The following is a 26,769-nucleotide window of genomic DNA, read 5'->3' on the forward strand; positions in this document are numbered from 1 at the left end:
GGTATGTCAGCCCTAAATCCCTAGGCTTTAGGGTTTATGGAGGTGAGGATCGTCCCAGGGCGGGGAAGGGGATTGTTCGCGCTGCGCGATCTTTCTGGCGGCCACATTGTTATTCGCGAATCGCCGCTGCTCGTCTATGGCGAGGCCGAGGCCGCTGGATCGTTCTGTGCCCACTGCATTCGTTGCGTTTCTTCCTCGTCCCCAGCGTGCGAATCGTGCTCAAAGGCGCGATTCTGCGACGAGCGATGCCGGGCAGCGGCGATAGCCTCGTCCCACACGCCGTGGATGTGCTCGGCGCTCCAGGATGTGGCGAGGGCAGGGATAGGTCACGAGGCCGGGACGCAGGCAAGGTTTCTACTCGCCGCTGTGAGCCTCGCGGCTCGCAATGCGGAGGATTTTCAAAGGCTGCTGCTTCTGGATGGCCAGGCCAGCGTGTTCGCGAACGATCCAAGGCCCGCTGGAGTGGCTGAATTGGTCTTGGCATTGTTGAGGACGCACTGTTTCGAGCTAGCAAAAGGACTTTCCTTGGAGATGTTCTTGAATCTCCTGGCCAAGGACAAGATCAATGCCTTCGGTTTGATGGCTCCCAGCTCTGGGACTGCGCAGCGCAAGGTGAGAGCTTACGCTCGCTACGCGCAAGCGTCCATGCTCAACCACGACTGCCTCCCAAACGCTTGCAGGTCCGCAAGATTGATTTGAGTCCTTCGTTTCTTTCACTGATCTTTCACTGTTTACACAGATTCGAGTACTTGGACAAGCCTGGCGCATCCAACACCGATATCTACATTCGTCTCCTCCACGACGTGCCGCAAGGTAGCGAGATTTGCATCAGCTACTTCCCTGTGAATTGGAACTACAAGGAGCGGCGGGAGAGGCTGGTCGAGGACTATGGTTTCGAGTGTAACTGCGAGAGATGCCGTGTGGAGCAGACTTGGAGCGATGGTGATGGTGAGGGAGACGAGGAAGAAGCCATGGAACACGACCAAACGGATGGAGATGGAGAGGATGAAGAAGAAGAGATGGACAAAGATGGCGATGGCGATTTCCCTCACGCGATGTTCTTCGTCAAGTACTTGTGTCCCGAAGAGAGCTGCGGTGGAACGATGGCGCCGCTGCCAGGCAATGCGAACCTCATGGAGTGTAATGTTTGTGGTCGCTTGAGAAGCGAGCAAGAGTTTATCGATGATCTAGAGCAGCACGGCACGGCACGGCACAGTGATTGACAAAACCTGGAAACATACGAGAATTTTATTCCATTGATTCAGTTCTCTCGAAAAAACTGACCAAGCTATAGTTATGGTTTGTCCCTCGAGCCAAAAGAAAATTAAAAAAAATCTCGAAAGATTACCGGTTAATCTCTTCGCAAAGCAATTCTTCGTCGCGATGTTACGTCGACATGATTGGATCGTCCTTTTTCACCGACAGTCTCTCTGCAAAGATGAGAAGAAATCCATGAGTTTGAACGAGCAAAGCACGGGAAGACATACTCAAGTACTCGTAAGAGATGATCATCGCTGATCCCCACAGAGTCATGCTCAGGAACCGCGGCACGAGGCCTCTGTAAAGTCCCTTCCAGCCATCATCTTGTAGAAGTTGTCTCGCAGTTCCTACGACTGTGGGATTTCCTTCGCTACTCAGAACCTGGAACAAGAGTAAAAGTTTCAGCCTTGGTTCTTTGGAACCAGCAGAGGTACCTGGAGACGTGTTTTTATAGTGTCAAATGGCGCAGTAAGCGCTGAAGCACACGCAGCAGCCACCAGGCCACCAGCAGCTTGCACCAAAACCATCTCGCTCTGGCTCGGGATCTTGTGAGTTTCTTCTGTGTAGCCGAGAGCTCTGGTACAAACACTCACAGCCATGATAAGGCAGGCATACAAAAAAGCTTGTTACCTCCAAAACACGCGCTGGCTGGTGCCGTAAGAAGCCCACCACACACCGCTTGTTGGAGAGTACGTGATGACCGACATACCAAAGCCTCTGTAAAGTCCCCGGATGCCATCGGCCTTGACAATCTGGCGAACAGCATCGATGCCACCCGCGTACTTGGTTGATCCTGGAGTCCCTTGAACCATCAATCTTTGGCTCACCTGGAGAGAACGATGTAAGGTGTTACTTACGAACAAAAGAAACGAACGAAGAACAAGCAACGAAAGCTACTCACCACATCGAGCGGGACGAAGATGAACTGGGAGACGACTGAGGAGAGAAAGCCAGCAGCTCCATTCGCGATGGCGGCGGCGGTGGTGTCTGGAAAGTTGAGCTTGGACGTGAGGTTAAGCGCCGCGATCTTGGTCGTCTCGAGAGTTGTCAAGAACACCACTCTACTGGGAACAGTACCGGCAACGACGGTTCCAAATCCCCGGTAGAGTCCTCTCACTCCATCCGTGCTAAGAATCGATCTCACAATGGCAGGAGCTTTCATATTCACCGCCTCCCCTCGCGCCACTTGCATTCTCGTCTTGACGACGGTGATTGGATAGAGCGCCGCCGACACGCCCGAGAAGAGGCCTGCCCCTACCAGATAGAATTTGGTTTTGTCAAGCCTACAAAAGAAATCGATCGATCTAAGGAAAATGCGAGGCGCTGCTAGCGATCTACAAAGCCAAGGGATTGCCGCGCTCACCTGTCCCAGTTGATCTCCGCTTGCGGCACTCCCGGCTTTTGCTGCGCGGCCATCGTTGCCATAGACCTCACAAGAACCCTAAAATCAAAATATTTTAATACTCTCCATAGAACTCTTCTTCTTGCGGCTGCGCATAGAGTCCTCCCTCGCAATTTTCTTCTTCCAGATGCTCTTCCTCTTCTCCTTTTTCGTGCCCATCTTCTTGTCATCTTCGCGTCCATCGCCTTGATAATCCATGGGATTGATCGCAGTTCCATCTTCTTTTGTGTTCATCAAGTTCTCCTATTCGGATCAAACATTGACGAACTTGATCGAGAGGAATGCTTTCGCCGGCACTTGCAGTACATGTCGACTAGGGAGCTTGCGACGCAAAGGGCCAGCTCGTGGATCATCTCGGTCAAATAGCTTGTGCAGAACATCAAAGTTAACTCGTGATCCCAGTTTCTACACACAAACAAGCTTAAAGTTTTATCAATCGACATAGCTCTCTCTCACCTTTGCTTCCAGCATCTGACGTGCTGCCTCTGCCGCGGGCTCTGCCGGAGGTTTCTTTTCAGCAACTTTTCTCGATTTTCTGGCCTGGACACATCCAAAGATGCTGGGTTTGAGGTGCAGTGGCAAACTCACATTCAAAAAGCCAAAGTCATTCGTGAAGCTGTTTACAACACTTTTCCAGACTTTGACATGGTTGGTTTCAGAGATAAGAAGGTGAATAGGAGGAGCTGGTGCATGATTTGCTTCGTTCTCAGCAGCTGAGGCCGCTTGTTTTTGAAGAAGGCAATGTGAAGCATAGATACGAGTGTCCAGAGACATTCATTCGCATTATAGTTGATGTGGTTTATGGCAGCAAAGGAGACTTTTAAAGGCTGTATCAAAGAAGCATCCAGTTAGAAAGTATGAGGCAGAGCAGTCAATTGTAGACCTGTACACAGCTAAATTTCTAATCGATGGAACTTTAGCAATCAAACTTTTGAAGCCCACATGTCATGGCTACGGTACTACGAGAAAGAAGGATATTTTTCGTGTTGGTAGTAGCATTGTTGAGGCTGTGGTTTAAGACAGGTGTCGTGCGTGCTCTAGTGGTTCGAATCACTCAACTCAGTGAAGAGGTACGCAACATCTAAATTAAAGGACTTATCACTTGAGGTAAATCAATTTCCTTTGATTTGTCTCTTGAATAGAAATGCTTTCTAATATTTCCTCTTTCATTTGGTTTTGATCAGAGCATAGTGAAATGGCTTGAGTATATGACTGAAGCATTTTGGGACATACAAAGTTCAAGAGAGCAGAGCTTCCAGAAAAAGGTATATTTGGACGCGGAGTTGACGAATACTCCGATGACAATCTTTATAAGCTTTTGATTTTTTATATTTTGATTGTTTTAGAACGCGTGTCATATTGCCACAGCAAATCTAGTTGGACATAGTGTAAGTACTTACATAGCATTATTTCACAAAATAAAGTTGGAAACTAATAGAAGAAGGTGTCAATATTTAAGTTTAGTTCTAATTATCTACTTATGAGAAATTCGAGATGTAAGTTGATCTTTACTTAAATTTCTATGTCTACTCAAAGTTTATTTTTACAACAGAATGTAAAGCCTAGCAAACACATCTCTTAGATGGATGCTGCTATACAGAAAAGAGATTAAGCACAAAAGGACAGTCTTAGAACTCTAAATCAAAAGGTTTGTTGAAGTTTCAGATTTGTTCTTATTATTGTTCTTCTAGCAGGTAGGAAAAAGAAGAACAGAGGCTATGGAGAATAGTGAAGAATGAAGAGTTTGCAGCCAATGTAACTTCAGGTGCAAAATCTGCAATAGAAAAAGCAGGAAAAATTGTGATATGGAAATTAAAGATTAACTTGTATGATCTATGTTCTTAGGTGGTTCCTAGTAATCAATATGAACTGCATCATAAGAAATCATCTATTCATTATGGATCCTAATGGAGGTTTGATTGGTCATGGAAGAGTGGTGCCATGCTCAGCAAATTCCACTATTCACTGCCAAAATCTTAGGCCAATCCATTTAAGAATCAACATATGAAGCATTTTACTAACAGTTTAGTTCACACATGTTTGAAAAACTTATAGGAAACAGTTGGGTGATAAAGTACATATGCAAAGCAATCACTCTAGAAGTTCAATCTCAGGCATATATAACTTGCTTTTTATGACATATATAAAGTTCAATGAAACAGGTTGAAAAAAAAATTGATTGTAATGTTATTATTTATTCTTTAGCAAAGGAAAATTGGGTATAAAGTTCAATGAAACAGGTTGAAAAAAAATGATTGTAATGTTATTATTTATTCTTTAGGAAAGGAAAATTAGGTTGTAATATGATCAATAACTTTTCAATCTCTTCAATCTTTGTTACCATTTGACTACTAATACATGTTATGACTTAAGAGTTAAAAAATCTAATTCACTGCTTGGATTTTTTTGCAAGTAATTGTACCTTTTACAATTGTCCAAATTTCAACCACTTATGCTTAAGAGATGTACTGATAAGTCATAATATAATTAAAAAAACTAACCTTTAATTTGAATAACTTTCAATTTCATGGATTTGAAGCTAATGAGGATAAAATTATTGGTTCTTGCTTTGCAAACATAAGTATATCTTTCACAGATGAATTTTGGTGTTGATGTTTTTATACATTAGTTTTTATATTGTTTAAAGTAAAGTTAGAGAAACACTGGTAGTCAATTGGATTGAAAAATGCCAAGTACTTGCTATTTGTGGAAGACACAAAAATAAATTATAATTTAAATAATGTCACTTCTATTTCAATGCAATTTCACATTTTTCATTATCTCAATTATTAAAATTATTCATTTATGTGATTTGTAAAAGTGAATTTTTAGCAATCATTAGAAAAAAACTTGAATCACTTAAACCATACACCACTATTTTTATATCTTCCTTGTCCAATCCTTAGTGAGGGTGAAAAGAAAAGGCATTTCAAATAAGATATTAACAATTAAAAAAACCCTTTAAAACAAAAATTTTTTCCTTAAAATTTTTAAAAGTGTAAAGTCCAACTCTACAATTACAATGCGTGTACTAATATTAGTGTAATGGATTTTGGTAGCCATCGAATTGATTTCAATTCAGACCACTTGCTCCTATATCAAATTGATACAAACTAAACTTTTAGGCTAATTAATATGCACATTTTCTATATTCCCTTACTATATTCCATACACTCATATTTGTGGAGGTGAGGGGCACCTTTGATTGTCCTTGAAGAATGCTTGGATTTAGGATTTCAATTTAGATTTAACTTTTGTATTGTCTAGATCTAACTTTTTGCATTGTTTAGATCTCCTTTTCCTTTTAGCTTTTTTTTGCATTTATTTTCTTTTATTTTTTCCTTTTCATTCATCTTTATGGCAAATCAGCAATCTCCTCCTCTTTTGACTTTAAAGTAACAATTGGTATAATTGCTTGATGTTATGCGATTGCAATTAAACAACCAAATTCAATTGATGGCGGCATTCATGACACGTGGTGCAATTCCTCCTGTTCTTGGTGCCAATCCTCATGTTCAACCAGAGTTCTTTCGCAGGAATTCTAGGGATGATGTGTACCATTAGTTCGATCACTTCACAATGATTGGGACATATTATTCTTGGGATGATGCTCAATGTTTGCGTGAGTTTCCCACATGTCTCAAAGGGACAGTGTTGCCATGGTACAATGGTCTGAGCGCAGCCATTCATGGGGATTGGAGTGTTCTCTTGGACGTCTTCAAACACGCATTTGAATATGTCAATGATTGTGATGATGCCTTTTAATAATTGCATCATCTTTGTAAAGGGCCATCTAAGTTGGTGATGTAATTTGGCATTCATTTCTGAAGCCTCTTGCTTCGTGTGGAACCAAATATGTTAGAGCGGATCAAGATAGGAATGTTGTGGCTAGCACTTTATCAAGATTTTGTCAAAATTGTGCATGCACTTGCTCCTACCACCCTTAACAATGCTCTTCGCTTAGCATAACATTATGAGATGTCAATTTTTTCCACTTCTCGCTACATGTCCTTCAGCTCCACTTTCTGTGGGTGATAGTCCTGTTCTAATGGAGGTTGATGCTGCTACTGCTTGAGTCCAAGGACAAGGGCAAAGACGTGGTCGTGCTTGTGATGTTTGTTACTGGGCCACTCTCTTCTCATGTTTTTGATGAGTTTGTTATTTCAGCATCTATAAATTTTCTAGATGAGGATTCCTATTGGCGGTTACTATATTTGACATTCAGTGTTCACAAAGTGCAAAGCAAAATTTACCTTCTCTTGATAATGTTCGCAAGGCTCAAAAAATTGAGTCATGGATTCAAAGGCTTTAAAATGGGTTTGAAAATCTTACATCACTTATTAATGGCTTGCTATTCTAGCATTTACATTTTTAATATCACTTTGAAAACAACCTTATTTATTTTGTGGGGATGGATGCTAATGATCATTTATAACTGGTGGTGCCTTCGCTATAGAAGACCATTAAAGTTCTTTTGTAGATGGGCCGGGATCTAGAGGAATGTCAAGACGAGGCATTGATAGATCTATAGGTGGTATTAATTGTTCTTAATCCCATAATTTCTAAGCATTTCTGCATAATTTCTACATTGGTCTACAAAAGCTGCTGTGATGAGCTATTTTTTCTTTCTTGTAACTTGGGTCTTCACCAACTTGGGACTTGGAAGGAGAGTCCAATCCACCTATACTTCAACTAGCTGGTAAAAAACGTTTTGATGCTAAGCAAAGAAAGCTGAAGGAGTTTCACTCGGAAGACCCTAAAGAATTGTGTGTGCGTGATTAAGGAAAGGCTTTGAAGGTATTGAATCTCTATGTATTTAACCATGTGATCTACAGCTTGATGAGGACATCGACTTAGAAACCTTGGGCAACTCACATGCAGAAGAAACTTTGTCAGATCTCGACAATGAGGAGGTAAATAACATTCAACAGTCGTATCTCAATTGAGTTCATGTCCTTTGCCTACAGAAGAATTCTTACTTGAACAACAATGAGGAAGTACGATTGAAAACTGTCATCTGGACGGAAATGAACAAGAATACCCTCAGGTGTTTGTCTAATACTTCAGCTGTCAGGTGTTTTAAAACTCACAGGAACTGGAAAGGAAGCAGCAATAATAGCTGCAAGTGAAGATGCACAGGGCAGAGTCCGCGGCAGAGGCAGCACGTCAGATGCTGGAAGTAAAGGTGAGAAAGAGTATGTAGATTGATAACATTTTGAAAGCTGCTAAAGATATGCTCGCTTATTTATGTACATAAAGATCACGAGTTAACTTCGATGTTCTGGACAAGCTATTTGACGGAGAGATATGAGCGAAAGCATTCTTCTCGATCAAGTTCGTCAATGTTTGATTCAAAAACAGGAGCTGTGGCTCTGTCAGAGATTTTCTCTGGAACTGGTCCGGAGGTTTATTTTCAGCAATTTTTCTCGATTTTTTTTGCCTGGACTTCGACTGGCGTGAGGAACAGGAATTGTTTCATTGAAGTGCACGAACCTTTTCGGAGCTTGCGACGGCGCAGCGGCGATGTCAGGGGCCGATGCCTCGTCCAGATGTCATTGAAGGCCGATCAAAGGAGAATCCGCAAGGATTGGTGGACATAAAATGATCTCTAAAACTCCCAGAAGATGGAAATGCGATCAATCTCACTGTTATGGACGAGAAGAAAGAAGTGGAATATCAATGCGATGGACAAGAAAATGGAAACGAAGGAGGAGAAGAGGAAGAGGAAGAAGAAGATTCGAGGGAGGACTCTATGCGCAAACGCAAGAAGAGTACTACGAAGAGTATTAAAACGATTATCACTCAGCCAGCTCTCTTCTTGTTAGGATCCTGGGTGGGAAAAATCCCCCTTTCTAAGCGGGATTTTGTGAAAATCCCACTAGTGTTTTCCCTGTGAGTGTCTAGCGGGCGATGCAGTGTTGTTTCTGCTTGTGCGGTCTTTCTTTCAGTTTTTACCCACGATCATTATTTACAAGTTTAAGAGTGGCTGACCATGATCAAGACAGGCTCTCACGGCAGAAGAGCTCGTCCAGTCGATTTATTCTTAAATGTGAATGAAGCTCCACAGCCACGGATGGCTCAAAGGTGAGGGTTCGATTCCCCGATTTTTACTTTGGTTTCTGGCAAGGAAGACTTTCCAATTCTACTCCTGGAAGTCCGACCAAGATTCCCAAGCATGAGCAAGAACAAGCGCCGAGGCTAGAAGAACATCCCATGATGGCAAGGCCTGTCGATCCGAGTCTATTTAGATAGTATGAGTTTTTCAGCTATTCTACTGTCTCGTGACTGACGTTGGCATTAAGCAATGGCTCCTTCGGACGGATAGATGATGCCATTGCGAATCCCGCGTTAAGAATTTCTGTCAGCATGAAGCGGGAGAATTTCTGTCAGCATGAAGCGGGATTGGATTCAGGTCAGCTCGATTACATTTTGAATTCGCTTCACCAAGTGGAGTTTTGTTGCGGCTCAAATTCACGGTTTTGGTGATAAGACTGCACTTACTTTCGCTGCTTGATGCCTATGTCTGCATGCAGGTGAGTGTTGTCCATGTTTGCGCGGCAATATAGTAGAACAATCTAAATAACCGTCAAGCTTCCTGATTCTGTATTCCCAAACTCGACAAGTCTCTGCCATTTTAAATAAAAAACTTGTAGCCCGAGGAGTTCGAGGTTAAAGCAAAAAAGTTGGAACTTCAGGAGCCTGTTAATTTCAAAGGACATTTAGCCGAAATTCTTTGCGAACATAAAGAACAAGGTGCGCCTCTGTGCAGAAGCTGCTTTGACAAGGCTTTTTTTTTTTTTTCCCCTACTCATCTGCTTTTCAGTTTATGAAAGGAAAGTATCTGGAAGGAGAGTCTGCATTTCAACGAGCCCAAAATTTTGATGCTGAAGGAGTACCCTGAAGAATCGCCTGTGCATGGTAAAGGAAAGGCTTCGAAGGTACTGCATCTCTTGTTTGCTTATGTATTTAACTATGTGATCAGTTAGCCATGTCCGAAAGTTTCTTGGAAGATTTTCAAAAAAGTACAATTCCGGAAACTCTGGGCAACTCAGGTGTGGAAGAAACTTTGTCGGACCTCGACGACGAGGAGGTAAATAACGTTCAACAGTTGTATCTCAAGTTCATGTCCTTTGCCTACAGATGAATGCTTACTTGAACAACACCAAAGAAGTTGATGAGAGAAGCCAGGCCTCACGGTCTAGCGCTCTATAGAGAATGAGAACACTCCCAGAACAATCCCCTGGGATGGATCTCACACAGGACGGGAAAGAAAACTAAGAAAGCCCTAAACTAAAGGAATGCGACTCAAGCCAGGTGGCTGTATGCCACGTGGCTCTAACACTGGTACACCTGGATCTTTATCACCAGCGTGACCATTCCCGCCCACCTAGCCGGAGCCCTGTGAGGACAGGTCACATATTCCAAGTGCTTCTCGATGTTTGGAGAAAATACTAGGTGGAAGAGCCTTAGTGAGCCTTAGTGAATATATCAATAACCTGGTCCTCAGTGCCACATGTCAGCTCTCCTCCCATCACTTGTTCTCTGATGTAGTGGTATTTTATTTGTATATGCTTTGTCCTGAGTGATATCTCGGATTCTCTGAAAGAGCAATTGCCGATTGATTGTCCGAGAGAATGACCGTGGGTCCTTGTTGCCGTAGCTGCATACTCGCTACAAGCTCACGAAGCCAGCTCGCCTCCTGTGCTGCTCCTGTCAAAGCTAGATACTCTCACAGCTTGCCGCTCTCCAAGTTACCACTCCATCACCAAGGAAAAAGCAATAGCCGGATGTAGACTTCCTGTCGTCTAAATCCCCTGCATAATCTGCATCGGCATAGCCTTCCAAAATAAATGCGTGACCAGAAACCTGCCGTTGATAGCTCAAGCCAAAATTAGCAGTGCCTCTGAGATAGCGCAAGATGCGCTTCACAGCTTGCCAATGTTGCCAGCCTGGATTCGCCATATGCTTAGCCACCTCTCCCACAGAATAAGCAATGTGGGTACAAACAGCCAAGTAGATTAAGCATCCAACGACCTGGCGATATGGCAGAAGCTCCATCTGTTGCTTCTCAGCCTCACTAGGAGACATCTCAGCAGACAAATGAATACTTGCTTGCATTGGAGTAACAGAAGGTTCTCAAGCCCAAACCTGCGCAATACTTCCTCCACATAAGCTCGTTGTGAGACAAAATTGAAAGCTGAGCGTGGATCTTCCTCTGGTGCGGCACCACATTTTAAAAGTCGACGCCGAAATGATGGTGACGATGAAAACTCTTCCGCTGCGGCTAATGGCTTGTCATGGATGACTCGAGGAGTAGAGGTGGATACCACAAGCCGTGTTCTTTGGCTCGATTTGGCAGCAACGAATCACTCAACTTTTGACCATGAGCTATTTTTGGAGATGAGGAAATGACCTGGCCAAGTGCGACTCACAGATAACAGCTTGGAGGAAGAAGACGATGCCATCCTGTCCTAGCGTCTATGGCACTGATCGTGCCAAAAAAATTTAACCTAATGCTCTGATACCATGATGAGAGAACGAGAAGCTTCCTTGAAGTTCATTGGACCGAATCTTGTAAATATCTTGATTTGAAAACTTACTTTACATTTTGCTATTCCATGACACAAACAATTTGCCTGCATTGTTTCCCTTCTTGAGCTCCTTGGCCACAAGGGTGTGCGGTGCAGCTGAGGAGATCGATGATGCAGCTGTAGTGAGCGATGTTTGGATGCATGGGGTTGGCCGATTCCTCGATGATAGCAGGAGTATCTGGCAGTTGCGGACTGTGTTGTTTGCTCTGGTTTTGAATTTGTTCAATACTTCCTAGTGCAATGTCGTGAGAAACAAACAAGAGTTGTTTCGTGGAAATGCACAAACCTTTTGGAGCTCGCGACGGCAGCAGCACCAGCGATGTCAGCGGCGGATCCAGTTCCAGACGAAATTGCGGACAGAGCAGCAGCTTGTGAAGCTTTGCTTGCAGCTATTACTCCTTCCTTGCCTTCCAGTTGAGTTTTAAAATGTGCTGGCAGGACAAACGTGAGCTGCCTACCTGAAGGTCTTCTTTGTTCATTCCCGTCCAGGTGACAGTTTTCAATCGTACTTCTGTTAGAACGTGGCGTACAGCCACCTGGCTTTCTTAGTTTTCTTTCCCATCCTGTGTGAGATCCATCTTAGGGATTGTTCTATTCTCTATAGAGTGCTAGGCCGTGAGGCCTGGCAACCAACCTTTCAGATATACGTGCCAAACAGAGCTTGGTCCTACTGATTAGCGTGAGGCCTCCGTAAAAGAATGAGTTTGTAAAAGTCCACCACTGTGATTATGATGGAAGAAAGACGGGCTCTACTGCTTGGTGTCCTTAAACCACCAGTTTGCTGGAACTCCAAGTTCTGCCTTGAGATAGTCCGATCTCTTGTTCACCAGCGCGATATCCCGGGTGCCTGAGACACTGAAGGGCTTGCTCGGCCCTTGGTAGCCATCAACCAGGTGAAGCAAGGCCTCCAAGTTGTGCAGATCGGTCAAGCCACCATCTTCCCTCAGAAACGGAGAGATGTCGCTGCTGAGCTCAAACTCGGTGCCAACATGGGTGTAGGCCCATGGGAACCTGTGGAAGATGAGCGAGATGATGTCACAGCTGTCCTCGTTGACAATCACCCCTGGAACTTTGGGCACCAGGTCTGCGCCATTGCGTGTCTGGAGGACTTTGAGCCCGAGCTCGAGGCACCTGTTCTTGAAACCCCGGTTCCCAACTCGGGGTGCCGAGAACGTGAAGACGGACACCGGGGTATTGCTCCCGGGCAGCCCAAGCTCTGTCACGTCGTAGGCGCTGAGGAGTGCAAGCGCGCCACCCAGGCTGTGGCCCGTGAACGTCATACTCAGCTGCTCGCCCTGGTAGAGCCCGACCAATCGCTTGATCTCCGAGTGGAGCTGCTGCCTCGCGCTCATCCCGGCCTGATCGCCGGGGACTGGAGACGTGTAGATGCTGAGAAATCCCGTCTCCACTTTCACGCCTTTGGTGTTGTGATCCGTGGGGTCGAGCCCGGTGGGGCGGAGGAGATCCTTGAGGTTCTCGATCCACTCGAGCTGCGTCACCGTCCCGCGCCAGGCCACCACAATGTCGCGGCGTCCCAACCGTCGGATGGCCTCGTCCGACGTGGCAACCGCCACGAAGCCCATCCAGTTGGTGTCCGACGTCCACGAGTCGTCGCCGGGTTGGGCGTTGGAATTGGAGCGCTTGAAGAAGCTGGGCAAGCCCAGCTGCGATGTTGCGTAGAGATAGGCCGTGATTTCGTATCCCGTGCTTGGGAGTCCCACGGATTGGAGGAGCTCCTCCTTGGAGAACTTTGTGTCTCCACAGAATTCCGAGCCCTCGCTGTATTCGAAGCCGTCGTAGCAAGCCTGCGCGAATTCGCCGTATCGGATGATCTCCCGCCGGAGCCGCTTGTCGATGGAGGCGTTGGCGGGCGGGAGGAGCGGACTCCAGTGGCATGCATCCCGCCAGCCTGGGGTCAGCACCAGCTGCGTCTCCTCCAGCTCCACAACGCGCGCGCCATGACCATCTCCTTCAGATCTCTCCAACGTTCTTCTCTTGAATGAGAATGACAATGAATCTCCTTCTCTCTCCAACGTCCTTCTCTTGAATGACAGTGACAATGAAACTCGTTCCATGATCTCGATGCTCGCTCTGATGGGCTTGGACAATTGTTGATACGCCTATCGATCGATCAGCTCGTCCTTGACGAGTATGGTGTCAATGAATCAGATGATCGCTTCCTAAGGAACTTCTCCCCTTGTTGTTTCTCCCTTCGTGTAGATTGCTGGTGGAATGCTGAGATTGTGGCAGAGGATTTATAGCAGTATCGCTTTCGAAGTTTGCCACCGGGTCAAAAGCATATACGAAATTCTCGCGTTGATCTCTCCAATTTCTTCTCGAATGGGAAGCATAATAGTCAAAGTTCAAACCACCAGGGTCAACTATAGACAAGGAGGTATCGCGTCTTTGACCAGCAGACTTTCACTGAACTTTCACCTCTCATCCGTCCAGTAAAGCAACAAGTTGAGAGGTCGGGATCAGTGTTCTCCTCCTTTTCACCTGGTGATCAAAGGTTTAGATTGGAAGTCTTGACGCCAGGTTTCCTTGACGAATTGCCCAGAGTCTCGATCAAGGAAAGGCTCCCAAGAGTGGCGCCATCACACTCTGGGGCCACCACACTCTTGGAATCCCTGGCTGCTGCTGGCGATCGGGCACATGTGAACAATGAGATGGACACAGATGGATCCGACCTGGCAGGAAGAATGGATGCAGGGGCAAAAAAAGTGGTGGGGAAGAGGATTGGCTTGGAACGGTGCAACGCGCAATGATCAAATCACGGTGAGGGTTTTGACTCAGCCTGGGCTTATGCCCATTTTAGAACCGCTACAACGTTTCTAATATTTACTGGTTTGCTTAAAATGTAATTAGATATACTTATTAATATTAATATTTAATTAGATTAATCTTGTATTTATAATAATTTATGGTTTGCTTAAGCAAAAGTGAAATATATTTAATTCTACCAAATAATTGTTATTCATTTAGATTAATCTTGCATTTATAATTTCCAAACATGTTTATAATTTATAACTTTCCTAAACTCTTTATAATTTATTTTTGGTGTGCTTAAGCAAACTTGTAGGGATATACCACCACAGATCCAGCATCGAGCAGTAGTGTCTGGGCTGAGGCTTGAATCCACAGTCATTGCTCATCGAAACGAGAACTCGCGTCCCTTGCCTGCGTGGCTGCAAGCAACCAAAGCACTCACATACGCAACTTGGTCGGGGATCATCTCACGAAAGCGGTCAATCGCTTGCATCGGAATGACTACATGCAGAGATCACTGATGTCCACGACACAACGTTCGATGGGAGAATGGTGCCAGGATGGAGTTCCAGGAAACGATGTTCCTCTCCCAGATGCCCTTGTTGGGCATTCCCCCAGCTCCATAGCTCGCACTCGGGCTCTTGACGCTGTGTTCCAGGTCACAAAGCTGGTGCACAACAACGAGGCCCAAGATGCTGCCAAGAGCCCGAGGTCTCCTCCATAAGCTGCTTCTTAGTTTTTAGTTTTAAGAAAATGGAGGCCTCGTTCAACAGTCGTATCTCAAGTTCATGTATTTTGCCTACAGATGAATGCTTACTTGAACAATGCCGCAATTGAAAACTGTCTTCTGGACGGAAATGAACAAAGGAGACCTTCAGGTAGGCAGCTCACGTTTGTCCTGCCAGCACATTTTCAAACTCAAAGCAATAGCTGCAAGCAAAAGTTGCACAAGCTGCTGCTCTGTCTGCAATTTCGTCTGGAACTGGATCCGCCGCTGACATTTCTGCTGCTGCTGCTGCTGCAGCTGCTGTTGCGAGCTCCAAAAAGTTTGTGCATTTCCACGAAGCAACTCTTGTTTGTTCCTCACGCCATTGCACTAGGAAGTATTGAAATAAGGCTTGCAATACAAAGCAAATTCAAAACCAGAGCAAACAACACAGTCCGCAACTGCCAGATACTCCTGCTATCATCGAGGAATCGGCCAACCCCATGCATCCAAACATCGCTCACTACAGCTACATCATCGATCTCCTCAGCTGCACCGCACACCCTTGTGGCCAAGGAGCTCAAGAAGGGAAACAATGCAAGCAAATTGTTTGTGTCATGGAATAGCAAAATGTAAAGTAAGTTTTCAAATCAAGATATTTACAAGATTCGGTCCAATGAACTTCAAGGAGGCTTCTCGAACCAAAACTCTATAGGCCATTGCAAGCGTGCCACCTTTCAGATATACGTGCCAAACAGAGCTTGGTCCTACTGATTAGCGTGAGGCCTCCGTAAGAGAATGAGTTTGTAAAAGTCCACCACCGTGATCGTGATGGAAGAAAGACGGGCTCTACTGCTTGGTGTCCTTAAACCACCAGTTTGCTGGAACTCCAAGCTCTGCCTTGAGATAGTCCGATCTCTTGTTCACCAGCGCGATATCCCGGGTGCCTGAGACACTGAAGGGCTTGCTCGGCCCTTGGTAGCCATCAACCAGGTGAAGCAAGGCCTCCAAGTTGTGCAGATCGGTCAAGCCACCATCTTCCCTCAGAAACGGAGAGATGTCGCTGCTGAGCTCAAACTCGGTGCCAACATGGGTGTAGGCCCATGGGAACCTGTGGAAGATGAGCGAGATGATGTCACAGCTGTCCTCGTTGACAATCACCCCTGGAACTTTGGGCACCAGGTCTGCGCCATTGCGTGTCTGGAGGACTTTGAGCCCGAGCTCGAGGCACCTGTTCTTGAAACCCCGGTTCCCAACTCGGGGTGCCGAGAACGTGAAGACGGACACCGGGGTATTGCTCCCGGGCAGCCCAAGCTCTGTCACGTCGTAGGCGCTGAGGAGTGCAAGCGCGCCACCCAGGCTGTGGCCCGTGAACGTCATACTCAGCTGCTCGCCCTGGTAGAGCCCGACCAATCGCTTGATCTCCGAGTGGAGCTGCTGCCTCGCGCTCATCCCGGCCTGATCGCCGGGGACTGGAGACGTGTAGATGCTGAGAAATCCCGTCTCCACTTTCACGCCTTTGGTGTTGTGATCCGTGGGGTCGAGCCCGGTGGGGCGGAGGAGATCCTTGAGGTTCTCGATCCACTCGAGCTGCGTCACCGTCCCGCGCCAGGCCACCACAATGTCGCGGCGTCCCAACCGTCGGATGGCCTCGTCCGACGTGGCAACCGCCACGAAGCCCATCCAGTTGGTGTCCGACGTCCACGAGTCGTCGCCGGGTTGGGCGTTGGAATTGGAGCGCTTGAAGAAGCTGGGCAAGCCCAGCTGCGATGTTGCGTAGAGATAGGCCGTGATTTCGTATCCCGTGCTTGGGAGTCCCACGGATTGGAGGAGCTCCTCCTTGGAGAACTTTGTGTCTCCACAGAATTCCGAGCCCTCGCTGTATTCGAAGCCGTCGTAGCAAGCCTGCGCGAATTCGCCGTATCGGATGATCTCCCGCCGGAGCCGCTTGTCGATGGAGGCGTTGGCGGGCGGGAGGAGCGGACTCCAGTGGCATGCATCCCGCCAGCCTGGGGTCAGCACCAGCTGCGTCTCCTCCAGCTCCACAACGCGCGCGCCATGACCATCTCCTTCAGATCTCTCCAACGTTCTTCTCTTGAATGAGAATGACAATGAATCTCCTTCTCTCTCCAACGTTCTTCTCTTGAATGACAGTGAAAATGAAACTCGTTCCATGATCTCGATGCTCGCTCTGATGGGCTTGGACAATTGTTGATACGCCTATCGATCGATCAGCTCCTCCTTGGCGAGTATGGTTGCAATGAATCAGATGATCGCTTCGTAAAAAACTTCTCCCCTTGTTGTTTCTCCCTTCGTGTAGATTGCTGGTGGAATGCTGAGATTGTGGCAGAGGATTTATAGCAGTATCGCTTTCGAAGTTTGCCACCGGGTCAAAAGCATATACGAAATTCTCGCGTTGATCTCTTCAATTTCTTCTCGAATGGGAAGCATAATAGTCAAAGTTCAAACCACCAGGGTCAGCCAAAGGAGCTATCGCGTCTTTGACCAGCAGACTTTCACTGAACTTTCACTCTTGACTCTCATCCCTTCAGTAAAGCAGTTGCGAGGTCGGGATCACTGTTCTCCTCCTCACTTGGCGATCATAGGTGTAAATTGGAAGTCCCGACACCAGATACTTAATCATCTCCTTGACGAACAGCCTAGAGTCTTGATCAAGGAAAGGCTCCCAAGAGCAGCCCATCACACTCTAGGGCCACCACACTCTTGGAATCCTTGGCTGCTGCTAGTGATTATGGGTAGACAACAATGAGCCTGTAGAACAAAGTGAGGTGGCATATGTGGATGATGAGAAGGTGCATCGTTAAGCCAATTTTTATACTTCTTAATATTAATATTTAATTATATTAATTTTTATTTATATTAATTTATTTTTTACATAAGCAAAAGTGAAATATATTAAGTTCTACAAAATAATTGTTATTCATTTAGATTAATCTTGTATCTAAACATATTTATAATCTATAACTTTCCTAAACACTTTCTAGTATATTTTTGGTTTGCTTAAGGTGGTAGTGGATATACCTCGAATATACTTGGATATTCTAGATTATTTACTATCTAACCATTACTCTTTTCTAACTCAATTACACTTTCAACCATTGTTTAACTGTAGGTACATGCATTCAATGGAGTATGTTGTGTCAGGAACAGCTGATGGAGTCATTTGCATCAATACTACAGCTCACACTGGACAATTGGGTTTAGTACAGCAGCAAAAGTAGTGGGAGGTATCAATGCGATTCAAGTTTCTCGTTTGACATTCCTTTACAGGGTAATGTTCTTTGTATTTATAATTAAGAAACATGTTTATAATTTATAAACTTTCCTAAACATGTCTTAGTATATTCTAGTTTATTTTACCATTTAATGGTTAATATTCAATAAGATCAATCTTGTTTTTATAAATTATAAACATGTTTATAATTATAAACTTTCATTTGATTAATTAGAACTATTAAGTAAACCTGCAATGCACAGCAAATTAGTATTTATTTTACCATCTAATTTGATAAGATTAATTTTCAATTATAAATTGTAAAAATGTTTATAATTATTGATCAAATGGATTATTCAATAATACTAAACAGGAATGAATTGTTTCAAGTTTCTTGTCTTTTTCAATGATCTCCACCTTGCTCCATTTTAGAATGAGGTAGAGGGCTATCTCTCTTTCCTTTACTTTGAAGCTCATGGTGAATAGCTTTCTTCTCTATAGCTAGAAAAAGTAATGAAGATCAAGTCATTAGTGTCTAAACCCAGACACTGTTATTAGTGTTTGTAAGTCTTCATTCAAAAGTGGGATTAGGATTGTGACTATGACTTTTATCATCATGGTCCTAAAGCTCATTCTGTGTGGGAGAGGACACACAAAATGTCATGGAAACAATACAGAATTTAGACAGTATTAAATGTCCAAACTTTTTGAAGGCTTTCCCTCTAGCTTGGGATGGAAAGGTGGTGATGGTATATATGGACTTTTGAGCACTATTTGTAGGCTGACATTGAGAAATAAGTTACAAGCATAACACACATTTCGTTTTTGCAATGCTCATCTTAGTTTGGTTTCGATTGATTGATCCCACCAATGAGTTTTTATTTTTTTTATTTATTTATTTCCTTTTCTTATCAGTTTCTGATGATAGAAACCGAAATGGCATTCCAGACCTTGCAACAAAATCTTTTAGAACAAACTTTAAGGCTAGTACATGCAAGAGTAATTACAAGCAATAGAAGAGAAATCAGGTCTTCAAACCATTTGAATCATAGTCTTTCATTAGATTGAGCATTTAAGATTCTCCTGGATATAAGATTGTAAAGAAAAATGTGAAATAAACTGATCTTGACTGGAAATCTTTGTTTGAGTTTTAAAGCATAATAATCTATTGCTCAAACGACTATTTTAGATATGATAATGTTTTAATTATCCATGTTGGATTATTTTTATAAAAAATATATAAAAAACCATTTGAAAGAAAACCAAGATATGAGTTTTTGAACAAAATTTACAAAGAAACATATAAATATAACCTTTGTGATTTTTTTGGTTTGCTTAAGCAAACCTATAGAGGGACTGGGATGGTAATGGATAAATCTAGAATATGCTTGAATATTCTAGAATATTCTACCATCTAATGGTTGTTATTCATTTAGATTAATTTTGTATTTATAATTTATAAACATGTTTATAATTTATAAACTTTCTTAAACCCTTTCTAGTATATTCATTTTATTCTATCATCTAATGGTTGATATGTAGATTAATCTTTTGTTTATAAATTACAAACATGCTTATAATTATAAACTTATTTGATTAATTAGATTAATAAGTAAGAATAACACTACTATTAAGCAAACCATACAATGTGTAGCAATTTATTTTAAGATTCAATTTCAAACTCATGTTATTGATGTGTTTATTTCAAGGGTTTATTACTAAGTTATTTTTGAATTAAGCTTTTATGAATGTTTTCTTCGTGTTTATAAAAGTGTTTATATTGCGCATTTTGATTACACGAGAAGAACTTAGATGCTTACTAGCAGCAGCTAGCAGCTCATACAATACCTTGCCTAATGCATTGTAATCCAAAAAATGAAAATACCTCTAATGACTGTTGTAAATTCCAATCTAAGTTGTGTTTTCTTACAAAATCCCACCAGTGTTTCCGTTTGACACCTTTGTGTGAGCCCATTTGCCACAGCACCATGCTGCGTGCGTGTCCTTTTCGACCAGTTCTCCTCCCAGCTTTCAGGTAAAGTCTAAAGCAGAAGGATGACTATAGACGTGAGAAACTTACTTGATCAAGTGTTCTCTTGCACTGAAGTAGTAGGCTCCTCATTATCACTATAGGAAATTTTTTTCAATGATGCTTGACGGGACCTATAATTAAGCATCTATGGTTGGAATAAGTGGATTATGAACTCGACAAGTCATGTATCGCCACAAACGGTGCATGAAGGTCGCTAGAAACCAGTGGCTATTCAATTTTAAAATGGATCTGGGATTTCGTGGATGTTGTTTTGATTCTTGTGATACCAACAAGCGGCAGCAACTTCACACAAGCAGAAACAACACTGCATCGCCCGCTAGACACCGATGTCGTGGTGAGCCAGGAGCTTGGTCATGGAAGATGTTTCTGTCATCTTATTGTGCTTGAGGAAGCGGGCCTTGAACTCATCATCATCAATGGGCGTTGCAGCCAGCCTTGCTGCAACCTGTTTTGGTGACAATCCGCGCTTGAGCAGGAAGCCCCGCCCCAATCTTGACATCCTCGCCATGTAACAGCCGCGCCTCCCTGGCTCAAAATCCATTGGCGTCACGTAGGACACCGTCGACCCCGGGTCGCCGAGCATGCCCAAGTAGTTGCTCGCTTCAAGCTGCATCTGGAGGGAGGGAGGCTTGCCCTGCAGCTGCCGCACTACGAATTGCCTTGTCTATAAACCATGCATGAGCAACAAAAAAAATTTAAAAAAATCAGAACGCTGAAGGCTCACTCACATGATCCGCTATTCGGAAGAGGTTCGACAGGAAGCTGTGAATAGCCGAGCACAGCCGCGCGTCTAACACGGCCATGTAGACGTTCTCCATGTAAGGTAAGGGCACACAGTAATAAGAGAAGCAAGCCTTCCGCCGTCGCCCAGGCTCCAGCTCCACTGCACTTACAGTCCCTGTTGTTTCATTTCTTTTTGTCAATATTTTCATCTGGCTGCGAGGGAAACTTCCATCGCTCGAGCGACTGCAGCGATGAGTTGCAGAGCGGGATATCATCAAGCAAGAAATCCAGCTTTGAGGACCTCACGTTTACAGCCTTTGGGAATTGAGCTTTATACCGTGCATATGGGTTTCTTTCCTCCAGGCCCTAAAGCAGCAAACTAAACTCGCATTACGTATTTCTTCACATACCACGCTTGCAGAGCTCCACCCTCCACGGAGAAGGCGAACTGTGCCTGAAGGCGGAGATGACCCTCCGCAACTCGAGCGTGGCATCCACGGCTTCTCTCAAGCCCGGCGGCACGTCTGCAAGGTTATCCACTCCCTCCATAAGTTGGCCAACCCTGAAAAGGGACTGACGCCACGACCAAGTGCCCAGATTTCAGGTTCTTTCCAATGTGGAAGCTGTTTCCAAGAGCCATGGTTGCTCGAGAGCATTTTCCTGAGCGAAACCCAGGAAGTTCCGGAAGCTTGCGGAGATGGTGCACTCTTGCCGGGAGGCCCAATCCGTGGTTGCCAAGACCCTGGCGTGCGAGCTTTCACAACATGCTGGCTCCACGATTTGGCGATTGGTTCCCTTCATACTGAAAAGTTTTTCTTCCAAGAATCTGGAAGCGAAGAGCCACGTCGATCTGATTGGAACTTCTTGCGGGATCCAATGTGTGAGCAGCAGCAGCACAGTGGCGATTGATGCGAGCGTCCACTCTGTTTCCATTTCTCTTGGAAGTTGAAAAAAGAATGAAACTTTGCAGGCGGCCACATTGGTCTTCGCGAATCGCCGCTGCTCGTCTCAGTCTATGGCGAGGCCGAGGCCGCTGGATCGTTCTGTGCCCACTGCATTCATTTCTTCCAGTTCCTGGTGTGCGACGTGCTAAGATCAATGCCCGTTGGTTTGATGGCTCCCAGCTCTGAGCAAGGCGAGAGCTTCGATGCCACCCGCGTACCTGGTTGATCCTGAAGTCCCTTGAACCGTCAACCTTTGGCTCACCTGGAGAAAGATATAGGAATGTGTTACTTACCGGGAAAGAACAACCAAGCCATAGCCACGAAGACTACGAACAAAAGAAGCGAAGAACTGAGAGAACAAGGAACGAAAGCTACTCACCACATCGAGCGGGACGAAGATGAACTGCGAGACGACCGAGGGGAGAAAGCCCGCAGCTCCATTCGCGATGGCGGCGGCGGCGGTGTCTGGAAAGTTGAGCTTGGAAGTGAGGTTGAGCCGCCATCTGGGTCGCTTCGAGAGTTGTCAAGAACAGCACTCAACTGGAAACAGTGCCGGCAATCACGGTCCAAATCCCCGGTAGAGTCCTCTCACTCCATCCGTGCTAAGAATCGATCTGAGCTTTCATATTGCTCGCCTCATTCTCGTCTTGATCGGGTAGAGCGCCGCCGACAAGCCCGATATGTTCTCTCGAGATTCTACTCACTGTCACAGTTCGCACGACACCACCACTGGCGCCATCACGAGCCATGGTGACAGACAGGGCTTCAACGACGAGGTCCTGCCAGAAAAGATCACCCATTAACGGAGGAAAGTGGAGAGAAAGTTGGATCACATACTTGTGTTTCTTGTTTGCTCATTCCTGGCCTCCACGCTTGATCGAGAAAGCCAAATATATATGTCGATCCAGCTTAGGCACGCGGAGTGAAGATCCACCGATTGGCACACCGAAGATGCTACGTTTGTCGTGTCCCAACCTCGGACGATCATACCAGCCTCGAGAAAGGAGCAAAAGCAATACAGACTGTTTATATACATCAATCAAAGCTGCTGCTAAACAAAACCTTGTTCGAATATCTCTAACCAGCCCTAGAAACTCAAAATAATAAAATAGTGTTTTCGCCCATTCCAGCCTTGACAATTGCTTGTTTCACCCATAAGGACGAAGAAATCACGAGAACAATCCAGATCGGCAAATGTAGACATGAGATTTGCGATCCTGTACCTACACGCGACCCAAAGGAAAAGATGTTCACATTCAGGATCTTACAATCTGAAGCAATTGCTAATCAAGTTGGCACAGCCTTTTCCGCAACAAGAATGCTTCCCAACACTCCGCAGTCCGACGAGCTCAAACAATGCCGACTCCTTTGCGAGCCGGCGAGCAGCGCCATCCGGGAGCTCTCTCGGCTGGCTCAATCTCCACAGATCCAGCATCGAGCAGTAGTGTCTGGGCTGAGGCTTGAATCCACAGTCGTTGCTCATCGAAACGAGAACTCGCGTCCCTTGCCTGCGTGGCTGCAAGCAACCAAAGGCACTCACATACGCAACTTGGTCGGGGATCATCTCACGAAAGTGGTCAATCGCTTGAAATCACCGACGTCCACGACACAACGTTCGATGGGAGAACGGCACCAGGATGGAGTTCCAGGAGACGATGTCCCTCTCGGGCATGAGAGCGAGGATCTCCCAGATGCCCTTGTTGGGCATTCCCGCAAGGAGCGAGTTCAGCTCCATAGCTCGCACTCGGGCTCTTGACGCCCGTGTTCCAGGTCACAAAGCTGGCGCGCGACAACGAGGCCCAAGATGCTGCCAAGAGCCCGAGGTCTCCTCCATAAGCTGCTTCTTAGTTTTTAGTTTTAAGAAAATGGAGGCCTCGGGCTCTTGGCTGTGGGGGATCAGCCCAAGCCACACTACATGCCCCCTGCCACGAATAACACGAGGTGGCGGCTCGATCCACCGTGGCTTGGATCAACGGTAACCATTCTCTTGTGCATCAAATTTTAGGAGGTAAATAACGTTCAACAGTCGTATCTCAAGTTCATGTCCTTTGCCTACAGATGAATGCTTACTTGAACAATGCCGAAGAAGTACGATTGAAAACTGTCTTCTGGACGGAAATGAACAAAGGAGACCTTCAGGTAGGCAGCTCACGTTTGTCCTGCCAGCACATTTTAAAACTCACAGCAAAAGCTGCACAAGCTGCTGCTCTGTCTGCAATTTCGTCTGGAACTGGATCCGCCGCTGACATCTCTGCTGCTGCTGCCGCTGCTGTTGCGAGCTCCAAAAGGATTGTGCATTTCCACGAAACAACTCTTGTTTGTTCCTCACGCCATTGCACTAGGAAGTATTGAAATAAGGCTTGCAATACAAAGCAAATTCAAAACCAGAGCAAACAACACAGTCCGCAACTGCCAGATACTCCTGCTATCATCGAGGAATCGGCCAACCCCATGCATCCAAACATGGCTCACTACAGCTACATAATCGATCTCCTCAGCTGCACCGCACACCCTTGTGGCCAAGGAGCTCAAGAAGGGAAACAATGCAAGCAAATTGTTTGTGTCATGGAATAGCAAAATGTAAAGTAAGTTTTCAAATCAAGATATTTACAAGATTCGGTCCAATGAACTTCAAGGAGGCTTCTCGAACCAAAACTCTATAGGCCATTGCAAGCGTGCCACCTTTCAGATATACGTGCCAAACAGAGCTTGGTCCTACTGATTAGCGTGAGGCCTCCGTAAAAGAATGAGTTTGTAAAAGTCCACCACCGTGATCGTGATGGAAGAAAGACGGGCTCTACTGCTTGGTGTCCTTAAACCACCAGTTTGCTGGAACTCCAAGCTCTGCCTTGAGATAGTCCGATCTCTTGTTCACCAGCGCGATATCCCGGGTGCCTGAGACACTGAAGGGCTTGCTCGGCCCTTGGTAGCCATCAACCAGGTGAAGCAAGGCCTCCAAGTTGTGCAGATCGGTCAAGCCACCATCTTCCCTCAGAAACGGAGAGATGTCGCTGCTGAGCTCAAACTCGGTGCCAACATGGGTGTAGGCCCATGGGAACCTGTGGAAGATGAGCGAGATGATGTCACAGCTGTCCTCGTTGACAATCACCCCTGGAACTTTGGGCACCAGGTCTGCGCCATTGCGTGTCTGGAGGACTTTGAGCCCGAGCTCGAGGCACCTGTTCTTGAAACCCCGGTTCCCAACTCGGGGTGCCGAGAACGTGAAGACGGACACCGGGGTATTGCTCCCGGGCAGCCCAAGCTCTGTCACGTCGTAGGCGCTGAGGAGTGCAAGCGCGCCACCCAGGCTGTGGCCCGTGAACGTCATACTCAGCTGCTCGCCCTGGTAGAGCCCGACCAATCGCTTGATCTCCGAGTGGAGCTGCTGCCTCGCGCTCATCCCGGCCTGATCGCCGGGGACTGGAGACGTGTAGATGCTGAGAAATCCCGTCTCCACTTTCACGCCTTTGGTGTTGTGATCCGTGGGGTCGAGCCCGGTGGGGCGGAGGAGATCCTTGAGGTTCTCGATCCACTCGAGCTGCGTCACCGTCCCGCGCCAGGCCACCACAATGTCGCGGCGTCCCAACCGTCGGATGGCCTCGTCCGACGTGGCAACCGCCACGAAGCCCATCCAGTTGGTGTCCGACGTCCACGAGTCGTCGCCGGGTTGGGCGTTGGAATTGGAGCGCTTGAAGAAGCTGGGCAAGCCCAGCTGCGATGTTGCGTAGAGATAGGCCGTGATTTCGTATCCCGTGCTTGGGAGTCCCACGGATTGGAGGAGCTCCTCCTTGGAGAACTTTGTGTCTCCACAGAATTCCGAGCCCTCGCTGTATTCGAAGCCGTCGTAGCAAGCCTGCGCGAATTCGCCGTATCGGATGATCTCCCGCCGGAGCCGCTTGTCGATGGAGGCGTTGGCGGGCGGGAGGAGCGGACTCCAGTGGCATGCATCCCGCCAGCCTGGGGTCAGCACCAGCTGCGTCTCCTCCAGCTCCACAACGCGCGCGCCATGACCATCTCCTTCAGATCTCTCCAACGTTCTTCTCTTGAATGAGAATGACAATGAATCTCCTTCTCTCTCCAACGTCCTTCTCTTGAATGACAGTGACAATGAAACTCGTTCCATGATCTCGATGCTCGCTCTGATGGGCTTGGACAATTGTTGATACGCCTATCGATCGATCAGCTCGTCCTTGACGAGTATGGTGTCAATGAATCAGATGATCGCTTCCTAAGGAACTTCTCCCCTTGTTGTTTCTCCCTTCGTGTAGATTGCTGGTGGAATGGTGAGATTGTGGCAGAGGATTTATAGCAGTATCGCTTTCGAAGTTTGCCACCGGGTCAAAAGCATATACGAAATTCTCGCGTTGATCTCTTCAATTTCTTCTCGAATGGGAAGCATAATAGTCAAAGTTCAAACCACCAGGGTCAACTATAGACAAGGAGGTATCGCGTCTTTGACCAGCAGACTTTCACTGAACTTTCACCTCTCATCCGTCCAGTAAAGCAACAAGTTGAGAGGTCGGGATCAGTGTTCTCCTCCTTTTCACCTGGTGATCAAAGGTTTAGATTGGAAGTCTTGACGCCAGGTTTCCTTGACGAATTGCCCAGAGTCTCGATCAAGGAAAGGCTCCCAAGAGTGGCGCCATCACACTCTGGGGCCACCACACTCTTGGAATCCCTGGCTGCTGCTGGCGATCGGGCACATGTGAACAATGAGATGGACACAGATGGATCCGACCTGGCAGGAAGAATGGATGCAGGGGCAAAAAAAGTGGTGGGGAAGAGGATTGGCTTGGAACGGTGCAACGCGCAATGATCAAAATCACGGTGAGGGTTTTGACTCAGCCTGGGCTTATGCCCATTTTAGAACCGCTACAACGTTTCTAATATTTACTGGTTTGCTTAAAATGTAATTAGATATACTTATTAATATTAATATTTAATTAGATTAATCTTGTATTTATAATAATTTATGGTTTGCTTAAGCAAAAGTGAAATATATTTAATTCTACCAAATAATTGTTATTCATTTAGATTAATCTTGCATTTATAATTTCCAAACATGTTTATAATTTATAACTTTCCT

The 26,769-nt window shown here is 45.8% G+C and overlaps 5 protein-coding genes across 6 annotated transcripts; 1 reads left to right on the top strand and 4 right to left on the bottom strand.

Moving 5' to 3' along the window:
- The first annotated feature begins 11 nt into the window (after positions 1–11).
- Positions 12–1,291, top strand: LOC9633458 (histone-lysine N-methyltransferase ASHR2). The gene is made up of 2 exons (XM_002970624.2): positions 12–680; positions 740–1,291. Exons 1-2 carry the CDS (start codon positions 37–39, stop codon positions 1,221–1,223), a joined length of 1,128 nt encoding a protein of 375 aa, XP_002970670.2. The 5' UTR covers positions 12–36; the 3' UTR covers positions 1,224–1,291.
- LOC9632943 (solute carrier family 25 member 44) lies at positions 1,118–2,688 on the bottom strand. Of its 2 annotated transcripts, XM_024675705.1 has the most exons (7): positions 2,624–2,688; positions 2,162–2,543; positions 1,891–2,087; positions 1,695–1,836; positions 1,488–1,641; positions 1,349–1,430; positions 1,118–1,229 (listed from the first exon to the last, which is right to left on the bottom strand). In XM_024675705.1, the coding sequence occupies exons 1-6, from the start codon at positions 2,683–2,685 to the stop codon at positions 1,387–1,389; spliced, it is 981 nt and encodes a 326-aa protein (XP_024531473.1). In that variant the 5' UTR covers positions 2,686–2,688; the 3' UTR covers positions 1,118–1,229; positions 1,349–1,386. The 2 variants fall into 2 exon arrangements, with proteins under 2 accessions (XP_024531473.1, XP_024531472.1); XM_024675704.1 differs by lacking the exon at positions 1,118–1,229 and having other exon boundaries at positions 1,231–1,430.
- Positions 2,689–11,090: 8,402 nt separating this feature from the next.
- Positions 11,091–13,328, bottom strand: LOC112346478 (phospholipase A1-Igamma1, chloroplastic-like). Its single transcript, XM_024675519.1, has 3 exons — positions 12,007–13,328; positions 11,540–11,764; positions 11,091–11,148 (listed from the first exon to the last, which is right to left on the bottom strand). The coding sequence occupies exons 1-3, from the start codon at positions 13,326–13,328 to the stop codon at positions 11,091–11,093; spliced, it is 1,605 nt and encodes a 534-aa protein (XP_024531287.1).
- A 2,249-nt stretch (positions 13,329–15,577) lies between these two features.
- On the bottom strand, positions 15,578–16,903 carry LOC112346479 (phospholipase A1-Igamma1, chloroplastic-like). The gene has a single exon (XM_024675520.1). It carries the CDS (start codon positions 16,901–16,903, stop codon positions 15,578–15,580), a length of 1,326 nt encoding a protein of 441 aa, XP_024531288.1.
- Positions 16,904–24,480: 7,577 nt separating this feature from the next.
- Positions 24,481–25,806, bottom strand: LOC112346480 (phospholipase A1-Igamma1, chloroplastic-like). The gene has a single exon (XM_024675521.1). The coding sequence runs from the start codon at positions 25,804–25,806 to the stop codon at positions 24,481–24,483; it is 1,326 nt and encodes a 441-aa protein (XP_024531289.1).
- Between the last annotated feature and the right edge of the window lie 963 nt (positions 25,807–26,769).

This window comes from Selaginella moellendorffii, unplaced genomic scaffold, assembly GCF_000143415.4.
Source record: "Selaginella moellendorffii unplaced genomic scaffold, v1.0 SELMOscaffold_15, whole genome shotgun sequence".
NCBI lineage: Eukaryota > Viridiplantae > Streptophyta > Lycopodiopsida > Selaginellales > Selaginellaceae > Selaginella > Selaginella moellendorffii.

Excerpts from the sequence above, each read along its gene's own strand:
- LOC9633458 (XM_002970624.2), top strand. The coding sequence starts at position 37 with ATGGAGGTGAGGATCGTCCCAGGGCGGGGAAGGGGATTGTTCGCGCTG. Across the intron at positions 681-739 it reads TGCCTCCCAAACGCTTGCAG|ATTCGAGTACTTGGACAAGC; the intron begins GTCCGCAAGATT and ends CTGTTTACACAG.
- LOC9632943 (XM_024675705.1), bottom strand. The coding sequence starts at position 2,685 with ATGGCAACGATGGCCGCGCAGCAAAAGCCGGGAGTGCCGCAAGCGGAG. Across the intron at positions 2,088-2,161 it reads TCTTCGTCCCGCTCGATGTG|GTGAGCCAAAGATTGATGGT; the intron begins GTGAGTAGCTTT and ends CGTTCTCTCCAG. Across the intron at positions 1,642-1,694 it reads CTATAAAAACACGTCTCCAG|GTTCTGAGTAGCGAAGGAAA; the intron begins GTACCTCTGCTG and ends CTCTTGTTCCAG.
- LOC112346478 (XM_024675519.1), bottom strand. The coding sequence starts at position 13,328 with ATGGAACGAGTTTCATTGTCACTGTCATTCAAGAGAAGGACGTTGGAG. Across the intron at positions 11,765-12,006 it reads TGGTTTAAGGACACCAAGCA|AAGTACGATTGAAAACTGTC; the intron begins GTAGAGCCCGTC and ends ACGTTCTAACAG. Across the intron at positions 11,149-11,539 it reads GCCGTCGCGAGCTCCAAAAG|TGCCATAGACGCTAGGACAG; the intron begins GTTTGTGCATTT and ends TGGCACGATCAG.
- LOC112346479 (XM_024675520.1), bottom strand. The coding sequence starts at position 16,903 with ATGGAACGAGTTTCATTTTCACTGTCATTCAAGAGAAGAACGTTGGAG.
- LOC112346480 (XM_024675521.1), bottom strand. The coding sequence starts at position 25,806 with ATGGAACGAGTTTCATTGTCACTGTCATTCAAGAGAAGGACGTTGGAG.